Source organism: Vicugna pacos, chromosome 21 (genome assembly GCF_048564905.1).
Source record: "Vicugna pacos chromosome 21, VicPac4, whole genome shotgun sequence".
Classification (NCBI taxonomy): domain Eukaryota; kingdom Metazoa; phylum Chordata; class Mammalia; order Artiodactyla; family Camelidae; genus Vicugna; species Vicugna pacos.
Genome location: NC_133007.1, coordinates 25,431,879 through 25,447,391, shown reverse-complemented (window position 1 = coordinate 25,447,391; position 15,513 = coordinate 25,431,879). Strand labels below are relative to the sequence as shown.

The following is a 15,513-nucleotide window of genomic DNA, read 5'->3' as shown; positions in this document are numbered from 1 at the left end:
CTGGTCCCTGGAGCATGCGCAGTTACATCTCATCCCACCCCTCCCCACATCCCCACCGGGCTCCTGCATTAAGCCCGGGGTTCGCAGCCGCAGCCGGGATCGGGCACCCGGGGGCGGGCGGGCATGGTAGGGCCATGGCTGAGGGTGAGGATATGCAGACCTTCTCTTCCATCATGGATGCACTGGTCCGCATCAGTGTGAGTTAAGGTGGGGTCGAGGGGAAGGGGAGGGGGAGTATAGGGGTCCCAGGCAGGCCGGGACTTTGAACAGGTGGGGATCTCATCTCGCAAGATGCTAGGATGTAGACAGGGGGCTGGTGATGGCAGAAAGGACTGGGAGGGTCGGGATGCAGTTATGAGAGGATAATCCCGGGAGCAGCCCAGAGGTGAATGCCATAAAGGCGTCCATCTGCTGGGGTATGAGGAACATGGAGCTGCCCGGACGCAACGGGTGGCCTGGGGGGAGCCGCCAACCGTGTATCGGGGCTGGGGCTGCAGGGCAACTGGGGTTGTGTTATGAGGAGGGAGAGTGAGTGAGCCTGGATATTTTCCAAGAAAACTGAGGACAGGTAGGGGCGAAGAAGGAGCGGCCCCACGGCGCAGTTCCCAATTTGGACCCCTCTGCGAGACCCCACCCCACTGCACCCCCACTCAGGGCTGCCTCCGAGCCTGCGGTTGTCATGGCAACCCGTGCCCGGCTCTCCCAGGGGCGGTGCCAACCCTGCTCCCCCCCACCACTTCCTTCCCCCTCCCTCCCTGTCCCTCCCTCCTTTGTGTCAGCTGCGCCCCTGACCGGGATGGCTGCGAAGAGAGGGACCAAGGTGAGGTGTGGGGGTGGGGCATAGCTTGAGGACCCCCGCCACCAAAAAAGGGAGGGGTACTTCCGGTGGGGAGGGGGCAAGTAGGCGGGGCGCTTGTTTCTCCCTTGCTTGGGGAGGGGGTTGTGGCAGGCCAGGTTGCGGCGGGGGTGGAGGAGGGAGCAGGAGGACAGGACGGTGGGGGGCGAAAGGGGAGGAGGAGACGGGTGGGGAAGTGAAGGATGGGGAATGGAAGCTAGGGTGGCTGCAGGCCGGAGCCGCTGGCAGGTGGACAGACAGGGTGAGCAGGAGGATGGAGAAAGCCTGGCTATAGGGAGGAGTCACGCGGGGTGGGGAGGGAGCGGAGGTGCCAGAGAAGGGGGCGGGGGTCCGCACTGAGCTGCAGAATGGGCGGTGTCCTTGAGAGAAGTGCCGAGGCAGGCGGCCCAGAGATGGGGGGATGGGGCAATGGCCAGGTGAGAGGGGCTGCAGGTCCGGCTGGCACTGAGGTAGTGAAGGGGGTGGGGCTTGAAATTGAGAGAGGCTGGAGCTCCAACAATCCCTCCTCCTTAGGCTTGTAGCTCTGCAGGAGGGAAACTGAAGCCAGAGACAGGGAGCTGGAAAGGCCTGTGAACCAGGCCAAGTCTGGTGCTGGGGAAAATCCAAAGCTTGTCTGGTCCCTAGCAGTGTGTCTTACCCATTCCTGAGAACTCTTGGGTCTCTCAGGGCAGCTGAGGGGCCTGTTGAGTTATGCCAGGTGTTCAAGCTCTGACCCAACCTCCTGGTCCCTCCACAGACGAGTATGAAGAACATGGAGAAGGAACTGCTATGCCCAGTGTGTCAAGAGATGTACAAACAGCCACTGGTGCTGCCCTGTACACACAATGTGTGCCAGGCTTGTGCCCGGGAGGTGCTGGGCCAGCAGGGCTATGTAGGCCATGGTGGGGACCCTAGCTCGGAGCCCACCTCTCCTGCCTCCACCCCTTCCACCCGAAGTCCCCGCCTCTCCCGCAGAACTCTCCCCAAGCCAGATCGCTTGGACCGGCTGCTTAAGTCAGGTGGGACTGGGGCCTATGGGATGGTGGTGGGGATGTTGGGATGTCCATCAGAACGATGGAAGGGGTCCATCACTGGCCAGAGGCATCTGTCTGTCTTTCAGGGGGTGGAGATACTGCCCATCCAGGCTCAAATGAGAACTGAGCTCTGAAACTATAAAAAGCAATTTTTTAATTGAACAGACTTCCCCCACCCCAAGCCATCTGTAATTTTCACCTCCCTACCTCCCCGGCCCATCCACAGGCTTTGGGACATACCCCGGGCGGAAGCGAGGTGCTCTGCACCCCCAGGTGATCATGTTCCCGTGCCCAGCCTGCCAGGGTGATGTGGAGCTGGGGGAGCGGGGCCTGGCAGGGCTGTTCCGGAACCTGACCCTGGAGCGTGTGGTGGAGCGGTACCGCCAGAGTGTGAGTGTGGGTGGCGCCATCCTGTGCCAGCTGTGCAAGCCCCCACCACTAGAGGCCACCAAGGGCTGCACTGAGTGCCGCGCCACCTTCTGCAACGAGTGCTTCAAGCTCTTCCACCCCTGGGGCACTCAGAAGGCCCAGCATGAGCCCACCCTGCCCACCCTCTCCTTCCGCCCCAAGGTGAGCCAGCCCTTACGGGGCCTGGGAAGGGACAGGCGTGGTGGTGCTGGGGAGGAGGGGGTGCCCAGTGCTGCAGGCTTCCCAGAGGAGGTGGCCAGGGGGTTGCTGTTGCCAAGCTCCTTTTACGGTAACAAAAAAGGACACATCTTTGAACTTCTTTGAGCCTCCATCTCCTCTGCTGAATGAGGATTCTAGTATCTGCCCTGCAATATCCCTACCTGCAGTGTTGTTGAGAGGATCACTGAGATAATGTTTGTGAAAGTTATTTGTGCACTGAAAATGTCTGTGTGCATTCATTCATTGAACAAATATTTATCAAGCACCTATGTGCCTGGTGCTATTCTAGGCGTTGGGCGACAGCAGTAAACAAGGTGGACAAAGCTAATTATTAACCACAGGGCTAAGATTATCATCGTTATTGTTATTACCACACATTTTTGTGAGGTAAACGAAGGGAGGAGCCAGGCTAATGCCTAGAGATTGCTGGAAAGGCTCTCTTTGATGCCAGGGTGGACCACCAGGTGGCACTGTGGAGCATCACCAGCTGAACTCCCCTCCATCCCCAGCCTGCCAGCAAGGGGAGGGCACCAAACCGCTCTGTGGTAGGTCAGCACCCCGACACCCACCATTGGCTAACTGTCTCATTGCTCTTTCTGTCCCTAGGGCCTGATGTGCCCAGATCACAAGGAAGAGGTGACCCACTACTGCAAGACGTGCCAACGGCTGGTATGCCAACTCTGCCGTGTGCGGCGCACCCATAGCGGCCACAAGATCACACCAGTGCTCAGTGCCTACCAGGCCCTCAAGGTGAGGCCCCCCACCTCACTCAACCCAAGTGCTAACCCACACTCACACCCTCTCCCTCCTCCTCTTAACTGCTGGCTTCCTTGGACCTGGGTGTGGGCATGATGCCCACCTCTTTCTTCCCCCTCAGGATAAGCTGACAAAGAGCCTGACATACATCCTGGGAAACCAGGACACAGTACAGACCCAGATCTGTGAGCTGGAGGAGACCGTGAGGCACACTGAGGTGAGGGAGGGCATGGAGGGGGGCCCTGCGCCCTCCCTGGGAGTGGGAGCAGGAAGGGGGTGTGGATGGGCACAGCCCAATCACCTGGTTGCAAGCTCAGGAAGCCCGTGTGGGGTCCATGGATGTGTCACGGTTTTGGTTAAACCAGGTTGTCAGAAATAGCAGTACCCCAGGCCAGGCTGTACCTGAGGCTACAGTGGGGACAGGCTTTGTAGCACCCAGGATAGGGAGAGCGCTTGAAAAGCCCCAGGGATGTAGCTCTGATGCCCTCAGGTTCAGCTGCCTGCTGAGGATAGCACACATCCCTGGACCAAGGAGGGTGAGGCAATGGCTCTGATACCTTTTGCCAGATTGCTTGAATCAGCTGATATGGGGACGGATGTTAAGGATGGCATACATGCTGGTGGACGTTAGCTCGGTCATGGCCTCTTTTATTTGGGGAGAGCCCTTAAGGAGTCAGGATTATGAGGTGGGGATCCAGGAAGGTTAGCATGAATGGTCAGGAGTTGAGCCCATCTAAGTGTACAAGTGCCTATAGAACCATGAGCCTGGCCCTATTAGAAAGGGTAGATAGGATTTCCCCAGATCCTCGGTGATCCTTGCCCCGTGTTGTGTTGCCCCAGGAGGCTGGTGCAGGTGCTGCCTTCAAGAAGATAGTAAATGTTGCTCTCTGGGCAGGTGAGTGGTCAGCAGGCCAAGGAGGAGGTGTCCCAGCTGGTGCGGGGGCTGGGGGCTGTGCTGGAGGAGAAGCGGGCATCACTGCTTCAGGCCATTGAGGAGTGCCAGCAGGAGCGGCTGGCCCGTCTCAGCACCCAGATCCAGGAGCACCGGAGCCTGCTGGATGGCTCAGGCCTGGTGGGCTACGCTCAGGAGGTTCTTAAGGAAACAGACCAGCCTTGCTTTGTGCAAGCAGCCAAACAGCTGCACAACAGGTACTCAGGGGCCTGGCATAAGGGCAAGGGCTCCTGGGAGGTAGAGGCATCGTGGGTGTAGCCAAGATAGAAGACGTCGAGAGTGCTGCCCGCTGGAGAGCTGGGCGCTGAGGATTTTCCCCAGGCCAAACCGATACCCACCTTATCTGAAGGGACAAGGAAGAGACCCAGAGCAGACACCAAGGCTTTAGGGGCAGGCGAGGCAGAATCGAGGAGAAGGGTGGCCGCTCAGATGGCAGCGCCTGACCCTGGCCGGCCCCCATCCCAGGATTACCCGAGCTACGGAGGCCCTCCAGATGTTCCGGCCAGCTGCCAGCTCCTCCTTCCGCCATTGCCAGCTGGATGTGGGGCGTGAGATGAAGCTGCTGACAGAGCTGAACTTCCTGCGAGGTGAGGAGATGGCCAGGCCCTGTGCCCAATTAAGCCTTCCTCCCTCCTTCCCCAGCAGCGGGCCCGGGGGGCAGTGCCCACCGGGGAACTCCTCAGCCTCCTGCCCAGCCTGGCCGGCCGCCCACCCCCCTAGCCCCCCCGCCCCCCCCCCGGCCACCCTGTCCCACCGCGCTCAGCGCTGCTTCTCCCTCTCTTTGTTTGTAGGCTGTGGCCACCGCGGACTCTGCTCCGGAGCACCCCAGGCAAGTCAGCGGCCCTGCCCCGGGGGTCCTGCCCCCGCCAGGCCCCCTGCCCTGCCCTGCCACTCCCATGCAGCCCGGCTACCCCTCATGGCTTGCTCCTCTTTCCTGCCCTAACCAGACCCCAGGGCCTCCCCCCACCAGTACCCTCTGGCTCTCTAATGCCTTCCATAGGCACTTGCCTGGTCCTTGCCCGGTCCTTGCCCTTCTGACCTTTTGTCCTTGTGACCTTTGCCCTCTAGACTTTCCTTTTCTTCCCCTTGACCTTTGTCCCCTGCCATCAAGCTTCTGCTTGCCCTCTGTTGTTCCACATTTTCTGTCTTGCTGACCCTTGCGTCTATCTCCTTCCTCCTTGGTTCCCTCCTTCCTGTTCAGTGCCCTCTTGCCTGGGTTCCAGTGGCCATTGCCTGCCTTTTCCTGGGGCTCCTCTTTACTCACAGAATAAAAAGGGTCATAGAAAGAAGGGATCCCAACTGACCTGATACCCTCATTTAACAGAGGAGGAAACTGAGGGCCAAGGCCAGAGTTGAGGGAGTGGCTGACCAGCCTCCTGCCTCTCTGCCTAGCGCCTCTTCCACTTCTCCCTTGGGCTCTGCCCTGCGCATCCCTGCCCAGTGCCCAGACAGGTGTTTTCCTCAGACCCTTCTCACCCACACTCACCCCCCCGGCTCCCGCTGCTTTCCCTTTTCCTGCCTGCCCTCCACGCCAGACCTGTGGCCAGGCCCTGACTGACCCCTGCTGTCTCTTCCAACAGTGCCCGAGGCTCCGGTCATCGACACCCAGCGCACCTTTGCCTACGACCAGATCTTCCTGTGCTGGCGGCTGCCCCCTCACTCACCACCTGCCTGGCACTACACCATTGAGTTCCGGCGCACAGATGTGCCAGCCCAGCCGGGCCCCACCCGTTGGCAGCGGCGGGAGGAGGTGAGGGGCACCAGCGCCCTGCTGGAGAACCCAGACACAGGCTCTGTGTATGTGCTGCGTGTCCGTGGCTGCAACAAGGCCGGCTACGGCGAGTACAGTGAAGACGTGCACCTGCACACGCCCCCGGCACCCGGTGAGTGGGCACAGGGTCTGCTGGGACCCAGGCACTGACAGCTGGTGCTGGGTGGGCACTGGAGAGAAAGATGGCATAACACAGTGGGTCACACTCACTAGCTCAGGAGCTAGACTGCCTGGATTCAAATCCAAGCTCTGCCTCTTGCCAACTGTGTGGCTTTGGGCAAGTTATTCACCCTCCCTGAGCTTCCAAGTTCCTCTTCTGTCAGGATAATAACGTACTGATCTCATGGGGTTGTGAGAATTAAGTGAGATGAGTATGTGTAAAGTCTTAGCCAAGTTTTAGGCTCCATAAATGTTGGTAGAGTGACTCTCCAGAAAATAGTGGGGACTCTGGGTGTGGGCATAATAGTGGCACATCACCACCCAAGTAGGGGGCAGAAGAATGAGGGGCTGGGTGCCAGGGCCAGGCATGAGCATCAGCGTGTGGGCTGGAAGGTGCAGGCTAATGGCAGTGGGATGTCGCCAGGTGGAATGGACTGCTGTGGGGGCCCTCCATGGGGCAGCCACAGGAAAGGGGTGAGAGGCAGCACTGGAATCAGCTGGGTCTGGGAGGCTGGTTGCTGTGCCCGCTCGTCATCACTGAAACTCTTCCTGGGGTCCCATGCCCACTTGGGATGCCCCTTCTCTTCTTATGCTCCCCATTCCAGTGCTCCAGGCCCTGTTCCCCAGAGCCCCCTGCCCATCCCTCGGCAACTTGTTCCATGTTCTGAAATCTCCCAGTGTCTCGTGCTGACACCTCGAGGTCCCCAGTGCCAGTGTTCGTCCCTGAAGTCCTTCCTTCTGTCTCAACCCTCCCCACCTCCAGTCCTGCACTTCTTCCTTGATGGCCGCTGGGGCACAAGCCGAGAGCGGCTGGCCATCAGCAAGGACCAGCGAGCGGTGCGGAGTGTTCCAGGGCTGCCGCTGCTGCTGGCTGCCGAGCGGCTGCTGACGGGCTGCCACCTGAGTGTGGACGTGGTCCTGGGCGACGTGGCTGTGACCCAGGGCCGCAGCTACTGGGCTTGTGCCGTAGACCCAGCCTCCTACTTGGTCAAGGTGGGCGTCGGGCTGGAGAGCAAGCTGCAGGAAAGCTTCCAGGGTGCCCCCGACGTCATCAGCCCCAGGTCAGGCCTCTCTGGGAGGGATGGGGATATGGGGATCTGGCTGGGGGTGCTGGGGACAGGCCAGGGTCGGCAAGGGGAGTACACACTTGCTGGGATGGAGCTGGGAGGAGCTTAAGAGGATGTAATAAGAGCAGGGAAGCCAGGCTGGGGAGCCTGTGGTTGGGGGAACTGTGGGCTCAGTGAAAGGGCTTTGAAGATTGATATTTGGAGTGGCTGGGGAACGGGACCATAGACAATGCAGCCATCTCCACTTCCATCTGTCACTCAGGACTAACACACCATCTCTCCAAGTCTCCATGTCCTCTCTCCCTGATAGCCCATTTCTAACATCCTTTCTCCACAAAGCCTCTTCTCTCCAGTACCTCCTTCACCCACATCTTTTCTCAACACGCTAAAATGCTTCCCTTTAACTTTCCACCCCTACCTTCTCATCGTAACATCCTGTTTAACACCCTCCCATACATGCTTTTCTCCCTGACCCCTTTCTCCCCAGCACTCCATCCCCCATTTCCCCAACATCCCATTTATTTAAAAATGCCTTCTGACACCAATTCCTTCCTGAACCTATGGTCCCCAGCCCTGCTGCATCCCGCTAACACCCTTCATGTAAGACACTGACCCCCTCCCATCTCTCTCCCAACATCCACCTTCCCAACATCCTTTTTCTGCCCTCCTCTTCTCCCCAGTACCTTAGTCACTAACACCTCATCCTTCTAAGATTTGCTAATCCTCAAGACCTTCCACCAGCATGATATTCCAGCACCATTTTTCTCACCACCTTCCAATGTCAGAAGCGCTGCATTTCTTTAAGGTGCTTTATTAACTTACTACCCTGTCTCCCCTTTTCCCCCACACCTCTCTGGCCAATGTGCTTTCCTTTCAATACCCCTTTCCCACCAAACCAAACCCCAACCCTATATTCTAACCCCCATCTCTTCAACATGTTTTCTTCTCAATACCCCATATCAATCCTTTGAACCCCTTGCTCTCCAACATTCCATCCTTCCAACATCTCAACCCTCTGGTACCCCTCCCCCACTCCCTTCCACCACCCTCCAACCTTATCCTTCCCAACTCCCACTCCTGCAGGTACGACCCGGACAGTGGGCATGACAGCGGTGCCGAGGATGCCACAGTGGAGGCGTTACCACCCTTCGCTTTCCTAACCATCGGCATGGGCAAGATCCTGCTGGGAGCCGGAGCCAGCTCGAACGCAGGGCTGACAGGGAGGGATGGCCCGGCGGCCAGCTGCACAGTGCCCCTGCCGCCCCGCCTGGGCATCTGCCTGGACTACGAGCGGGGTCGGGTTTCCTTCCTGGATGCTGTGTCCTTCCGAGGGCTCCTGGAGTGCCCCCTGGACTGCTCGGGACCTGTGTGCCCGGCCTTTTGCTTCATTGGGGGAGGCGCGGTACAGCTACAAGAGCCTGTGGGCACTAAGCCTGAGAGGAAGGTCACCATTGGGGGCTTCGCCAAGCTGGACTGACCCTTCCTGGCCTCTCCTGGGCCCTGGCCCTCCAACTCTCCTGAAGCCAGGTTATTCCTCCAGCAGCTTCTCCCTCAAACTCTACCATGTGGTCCTGCCCCTATGTCTTTGTCTTCCCAGGGCCTTCTCTTGACCAAGGGACTCTCCTCTGCTCACCTCTCTGGATGTCCCCCATTCTCTCCATTGCCTGTTAATCCAGGCCCCCATCCCCATCCAGTCTCTGCCCCATGCCCTGCCCTTGGCATCTTATCCAGGCCATGGAGAGAGCCCCTTCCCCATTCCTGTCCTGTGCTCCTCCCCAGGCTGATTGGGAGGGAGGGCACCTGGAACACTGGGTATGCTCCTCGGCTCTGCCCTCTGCCCTGCCAAGCTCCCTGCCCCATTGATGCTGAACTACAGCCTTGGGGCGGGCAGGCTTTTGGGCTGGACACTGCCCAGGCACTCCCTGGTGAGGGAAAAGGGACCCTATCATCCTGCTTTATTTATTTGGGTCCCTATACCCCCCAGCCGCATGCCTCTTATCCCTCTCTTTTCCCTCTTGCATGCTTTACCTGACCTGCACCCATGCCAATGTGCCAAGTCTCCCTTGGGGCCCCAGCTGAAGGTGGGTGTCCCTATTGGGTTGGGCCTGGTAAGGCCTCTGGTGTCCGCTGCTGCCCCCCTGCGGTGGGCACTGCTAGGCCTGTGCCAAGCAACAGCTGTCATTTTCATGGTTTATAAACAATAAACTGTGATGCCAGGCCTTCCTGTGATGTCTCTGCCTTCCCTGAACCAGACCGTTCTTCTTAGTTTCTGTCCTGGGTGTGGCAGGCGGGAGGGACCAAGGGGGCCCTGCCATTACCCAGAACAGAGGTGCCCTGGGGATCTGGCGCGCCTGAGGGAAGGAGTTCCCCAAGCCAGGGGCTTGCCAGCTTTCTGCACGTCTGCACCGGGCCCAGGCCCGAGCCGACCATGGCCACCAGGGGGCGCCTCGCTCCGGTAGCTGCTTGCGTCGAGCGCCCGACGGGGCGTCGGGTTGGCGGCTCTGGGCCCTGCGGGAATGTGATTGAGAGGGCGGGCCCCGTGCCCAGGCCCAAAGGGAGCAGGGAACCAGAACCACTTCCCCATTCCCAGGGTACTGGGTGGCAGACCCCAGAGGCAGCTGGCGGGTGGGGCGGCCGGGGAGAGGCCGCGGCCCGGCGCCAGCCCCCGGATCTGACACCACGCTTTTATCGTGGCCCTGTTGACTCTGCCGCTGTTATCGCCGCCCAAGGACTTGACTTCACGCCCAGACAGCTAAGAATAGAGCCGCCTGGGGGCACCGTGCCAAGGGGAGAGGAGAGCGCGGGCCATCTCCCGCCCCCAAGCGAGAGTGAGGCCCGAGGAGAGGGGAGCGCCTGGGGCGCGCGGGCTGAGCCGGGTCACGCTGGCCCGCTGGAGCCGCCGAGGTTTCATTTCCTCCTTCCTTCTGCGCCGCCAGCCATGCACGAGAGGTGACTGAGTTCTTCCACTGGGCACTCCTGCGCCCCAATGTCACCTCTCCAAGCCTCCTACCTCTCAAATGAACCCGACTCGTTCTGGCCTTCTTTCCTTCCTGTCTCCTCTCCCAAAGGCCCCTTCCAGATCTTTCACACACATTCTGCCCGCCCATCCTATCTACCAGCCACTGACGACTGATCAGAAGTTGGCGTTCAGATAAACAAGGTCCTACCATATAGCACAGGGAACTATATTCAATAACTTGTAATAACCTGTAATGAAAAATATGAAAAAGAATAAGTATAACTGAATCACTATGCTGTACACCAGAAACTAACATAACATTGTAAAGCAACTATACTTCAATTTTTTTTTAAGTTGATATGAAAGATTATCGGAAAAAAAAAAGTTGATGGTCAGTGCAGAGGAGGCCTGTGTTTTATTCAGTCATGTTCAGGTTCCCACTCCGATCTTGGCGCTTTCCAGGCCAGCCTTCCTGGGAGTCACTGCCTCAGGCATGTCCCCAGGGACTCCGAACAGGCTTCGCCAGGGCTAAGATGGGTTAGGGGACTCGACGGGGCCTGTGAGGGAGACTGTGGGCAGCCCATCTGAACTCCTAGCTCACCAGCCTAGATCAGAGTTGGGGGCAGGGGACTCCAGCGGCGAAGAACCAACCTCAGAGAGGCAGCTGGCACTGGCAGGACTCAGCAGGCAATGTGCCCCTACAAGTTGGGGGAAGTGGCTGCCAGGTTTGTGTAAGAGAGGTTGCTACCACCGTTGCCCGCAGAAACCTAGGTAGGGGGAGAAGGGATCCAGGGTGAGGGGCAGAAGCTTTTCTGGGAGAAGCTTCCTCCCCAAGGCCCCCAGATGGCACCCCAGGCTGGGGTAAATGGCCCAGGAGCCTGACTAGCTCTCAAAGGGTTAATTTGGAGAGAGCACCTGCTGGTCACCAGAAGCAGCCAGGTGACTGTAAACAGGGCCCACTCCACCTCCCTCTGCTCCCATTAAATCCTTCCCCTTGGCTCTAATCAGTCCCCCTGTGCTCCCCTCCTGCCCCTTTCCCTCTCCGTTCTCTGCTCCTCCAGCCCAAGGAGATGTATGTGTGTCTGTAAAACTGGGAGAAGGAAGTGACCAGGCAGAGGAAAAATGGGTCAAGAAAAGGAAACTTCTCTCCCCTCCCCCACCTGGAGTGGCTTTCCAGCTCCAGGTGGCCAAGTAATTATTTACTAGGTCCTGGAGTGAAAGGCCAGGAAAAGAAAGAGGGAGGAGGGGTCTGTACCTCCTCTGAGATTTCCAAGAACCCCACCCACTGCTGGCATCCAGGCTCACCTGGCTTGGTGAGACTTCTTCCCCAATTCAGAGACCCCCTCCTCCCCATGAGCCTGTCTCAATCTGCCCTCCATTCTTGGGTGACAAGTAGGGGCACAGATGCTCATTCCTTGTGAGTCCTGCGTGAAGGGATCCCCTGGGCACTCATTTCCCCTCTGGGCATCCCAGTGAACAGCCACCACGGCACCAGTTCAACCAAGTAGCAAATGCTCTTCTGGAAGCGCTGGTAGTGGGGGCACTCCCTCTTGAGGTCCCCTTTCTTCCATGGTCTCTTCTCCAGGCCTTTCCCCCAGAAGTCCTCTGACCTCCACCCTCTTCCGTGTCAGGCCCTCCCTGCTTACTTCATGTCACCTCTTACCTCTTCTAAGTTCTTTGGGCTTTCCAAGTACCCTTTTCAGAACTCCTGCCCAGCCAAAGCCTCTGCCTCCCTCCACCTGTGGGACCCATCCTCACCTCCTCATAGGGGCTCCGTTTGGTATTGCCAGGGGGCACATAGCGCCCATGGGTGTGGTAGGTGGGATACTCGCTCATAGGATGGTAGGCATCGCCGGTTGAAAAGACGTCCACCTGCCCACAGTTCTTTCGTTGCCAATGACACACAGCCTGAGTAGATAGGTTATGGGGGACCATGGAGTTCCTTCCAACAAAGGGACTCTGGTCAGGGCTGAGGACTGAGAACTTACCAGGGCAATGACATAGATGATGGCCAGTGCGACCAGAATACAGACCAGCACCAGCAGGGCAATGCCCCAGCCAGGTACCCCAGACCCAGACTGGGCAGAGGAAGGAAGTGACACATCAGTCACTAAAAGGAAAAGCAGTGGTTAGGGCAGTCTCCCAAAGGAGGTGGCCTTCCCCCTACTAGCGCCAAGTGGAAAAGCAGGAACCCAGCTGCTGGAGGAACCCTGGCCACATGGTGCTGGATGGCAGCTGGGGAAGTGGCCTCACCGCTGAGTCTTGAGATGGTCAGGTTATATATGGTTGCTTGTTCTATCATCCAAGTATAATTTGTGTTCAGGTAGTTGTCATCAATGATATCTTTTCGGAGGACCAGAATTAATTCTACCACCACAGATCCTCGGCTGGTAACAGAGAAATGAGCAACTCAGCCATGGGTCCCAGCTTCTAGGTCAGCGCATCCCCCACTACCCAACCACAAGTACCCGAGTCCCTCCCCACAGTCATGACAACATCCACCCATCCCACACAGAGTCCATATGCCCCAGAACTGTACCTGAAATTGACATATGAGAAGCCCAGGAAATTCCCGTCAAAAAGCTGCGAAAACTGGGATGAGAAGGAAATGACTAAGGTTTGATGCAAGGGGTCTGCAGAGTTCTGAAGGCTGCTTCAGGGGAGCATGGTGGAGGAAAGGCAGCTACTCACCCATTCAGAAATGTTTCTCCTCAGTGCCTGGTAGTATGGGCTGCTGGCATTTTCCAGGGAAAAATCAAACTGGTGGTTTATAATGTGAAAAGACAGGAAGTACAGGAAGACACTACCAGTCAACTGCTGAGAAGTTGTAGCAGTGGAGGTGGAAGATACTATGCTATGGTTAGTGCTGCTAGTAATTGTTTCCATAATGTGACTGGTAGGAGTGGTGGGAATATCAGAGTGGTTGCTGGGAGCTGAGGATGGGGTCACGATGTCGTCTGGGGTCACGATAGCCTTGGAAGAGGTGCTCTCATGTGCACCTGGAGTGACAACTGAGTTTGAGGCAGGGCTGGGAGTTGGAGATGAGGTGTCATTGGTGGTCGGGGATGAGCTGTCATTGTAGAATGGAGTGGTGACCGAGCCTTGGGCAGGGCTGTGGGTGAAGGCTAAGCTGCTGGCTGTGTTCACAGCACTTCTGTCAGTGAAGCTGGATGCTGGGCTGCTTTGACTACTCGAAGCCTGTATATTTCCACTTGTATGGTCAGAGGTTGTAAAAACCGTTGTCAGCGTAGAACCGTTGTCAGCAGCTATAAGAAGTTGAGGTTACAGAGTTGGGTTGGGGGACAAATCAGCACAAGGAGAAAATACAATTCTCTGGCATCTAGAGAAGTAATGCCAGAAGGATTTGGGGAGTGGGCCCCTAGGTCAGCCCTTCTCCTCCTTCCTTGCTGGCAGCCTCCCTCTCTCTTCCCACATCCCTCCTAAGATTTACCTCTCCTGACTCCACCACCACCCCGTCCCCTACATTTGACCCACTCTCCTGGGGGGGACTGTCTCTTCGCAGCCTGTCTTTAGCTTCTTTCCTTTATTCTTTATTCTGGGCCAGGCCACACTTGTCTGCAACTGCTGCTTCTTCAGGTGCCATCTCCCAGGAAGCAAAACCCACAGAAAGGCTGGGAAGACCACAGAAGCAAGGCAGCCCCCTCCCCCACCTTGTGCCCCTCACCTGTAAGCACTGGGAATAGCAGCAGGAAGAAGAAAGGGGCCTGGATGTCCCGTGTCATGGTGGTGGTGAGGTGGTGGGGAGGGGGCAGGACAGACTCCGGCAGGCGCTGCGCATGAGGTGGAGCAGGCACAGGCGCCTGCTGCTTTATACCGGTCCCCCTCCCGCCCTAGGCTCAGCTAGAACAGGTGACAGGTGACAAAACTCCACCCACTCCCCCTTTCCCTACCTCCTACCGCTTCCTCCTCCTCCCCAACCATTCTTGGCCCTCAAATAGGGTACGTGGGCTCCAATCACTCCACCCTCTGACAACCTGTTTCTTCTCCAACTGGCCTCCCGCTTTCACCCACCACTCCATGGCTCCAGAAGATAATGGAGGGATTCTGGAAGCTGAGTCCCCAGGGCTCTAGTTTTAGCCCCAGGACAACAGCCTTGGTGAGAAGTAACAGGGAAAGTGGGCTAGGTCAAGGTCCTGGACAGCGAGGTGGGGAAAGCTCAATCTCAGGTCCCCTACACCATTGCCCCATTCTCACTAGGTCCCTTGAAGTCCCACTCCAGGGGGCTGAGAAAAAAGGGGAAGGCTTGATACAGCGTCAGGTAGGTGCTAGTTTTGGAGTCCCTCCCCCCACCACTTCCCGGAATAGCTTCACCCTTCTAACCGCTCCCTGTCCCCGTCGCACACACGGTTCTACTCCGAAACCCGCAGTCCCCGCCCCTGCCGGATTTTCCAGCAGCCTGAGTTCCTTCCTTGGCTTTCACCCGAGAAGGAGGGGAGGGAAGAAATTTCCACTTAAGAAAGGAAGAAATCTGAGTTCCGCCAATCCCCAGGGTCTTTCCATTCCAGTCCTCCACCTTGTAGCTGCGGCCAGCCGGCCTCGCTGGCCGGGCTCTCCTGCCCTCTAGCGTTCACCCAGAGCCTCACCGGGCCCGCCGGAGCGGGCTGAGGGGCTGCGCCCGTCCAGAGAGAGGAGGTCGAGTGGCGCTGCCTAAGTGTGGGTAGAGAGGCTGGGGAGAGCAGGGTCTGGGCCAGAAGAGTCAGTGGCTTGGACAGAGAAGGGAAGGAACACACTATATCATTGATACATCGAGGGGCTGGGAGCTTTAGGAGGGGACTCTGAGGCGTGTGGGGGCGGTGTCTGGAGGAAATGGCGCTAAAGTGGGTGGCGTCCTGAGTTACGTGGAAGGGGGACCGAGGTATTTGGGCGAGGACATTGGAATGTGGGAGAGAGAATGAGACAGATTAGTTACGTATTTAGGAGGCAGAGTAGGTAGGGCGACAGAATGGTATTTGGGAGCACAGAACTATCCTTTGGGGAGCAGAGTGTTATTTAGCACAGGTAGGCACATGGTGGGGGAACAGTAAATTGTATATGTGAGTGCGTAATTTGGGAAGGCCGAGAGTTATTTTGAAGGTCAAAAACATGTGGGACCAAGGAAGTATTCGGGGCCACAACCGCACGTGGAGCTTAGGATATCCGACCCCATCCGCAGGTCCTGGGTTGAGGTCTAGGCCGACGGAAGCAATTACGTCCGCCTTGGGAAACAGTTCTTAGCCCCAAATAATTCAGACTGAGAAATGAACTTTAAGAACACTTCGGTGCCGGGGTATTGGAGAGAAGCCTGGGGAGGACAGGGACCACAGCCCCGAGCACACGCTGCTCTGCGGGGCTG

General features: G+C 57.8%; 2 protein-coding genes across 5 annotated transcripts; one reads left to right on the top strand and one right to left on the bottom strand.

The window, feature by feature from the left end:
- The first annotated feature begins 18 nt into the window (after positions 1–18).
- Positions 19–9,420, top strand: TRIM46 (tripartite motif containing 46). 4 transcript variants are annotated; one of them, XM_006214656.3, is made up of 10 exons: positions 19–197; positions 1,593–1,854; positions 2,096–2,439; positions 3,103–3,246; positions 3,374–3,469; positions 4,148–4,401; positions 4,670–4,791; positions 5,785–6,087; positions 6,898–7,195; positions 8,285–9,420. In XM_006214656.3, exons 1-10 carry the CDS (start codon positions 135–137, stop codon positions 8,676–8,678), a joined length of 2,280 nt encoding a protein of 759 aa, XP_006214718.2. In that variant the 5' UTR covers positions 19–134; the 3' UTR covers positions 8,679–9,420. The 4 variants fall into 4 exon arrangements, with proteins under 4 accessions (XP_006214718.2, XP_072802535.1, XP_072802534.1 ...); XM_072946433.1 differs by lacking the exon at positions 19–197 and adding an exon at positions 487–820 and having other exon boundaries at positions 2,165–2,439; XM_015248289.3 differs by lacking the exon at positions 19–197 and adding an exon at positions 487–820.
- A 1,148-nt stretch (positions 9,421–10,568) lies between these two features.
- MUC1 (mucin 1, cell surface associated) lies at positions 10,569–14,034 on the bottom strand. The gene is made up of 8 exons (XM_031689090.2): positions 13,846–14,034; positions 12,852–13,426; positions 12,700–12,752; positions 12,414–12,547; positions 12,149–12,270; positions 11,919–12,068; positions 10,812–10,927; positions 10,569–10,729 (listed from the first exon to the last, which is right to left on the bottom strand). Exons 1-7 carry the CDS (start codon positions 13,901–13,903, stop codon positions 10,859–10,861), a joined length of 1,161 nt encoding a protein of 386 aa, XP_031544950.2. The 5' UTR covers positions 13,904–14,034; the 3' UTR covers positions 10,569–10,729; positions 10,812–10,858.
- Positions 14,035–15,513: the final 1,479 nt, after the last annotated feature.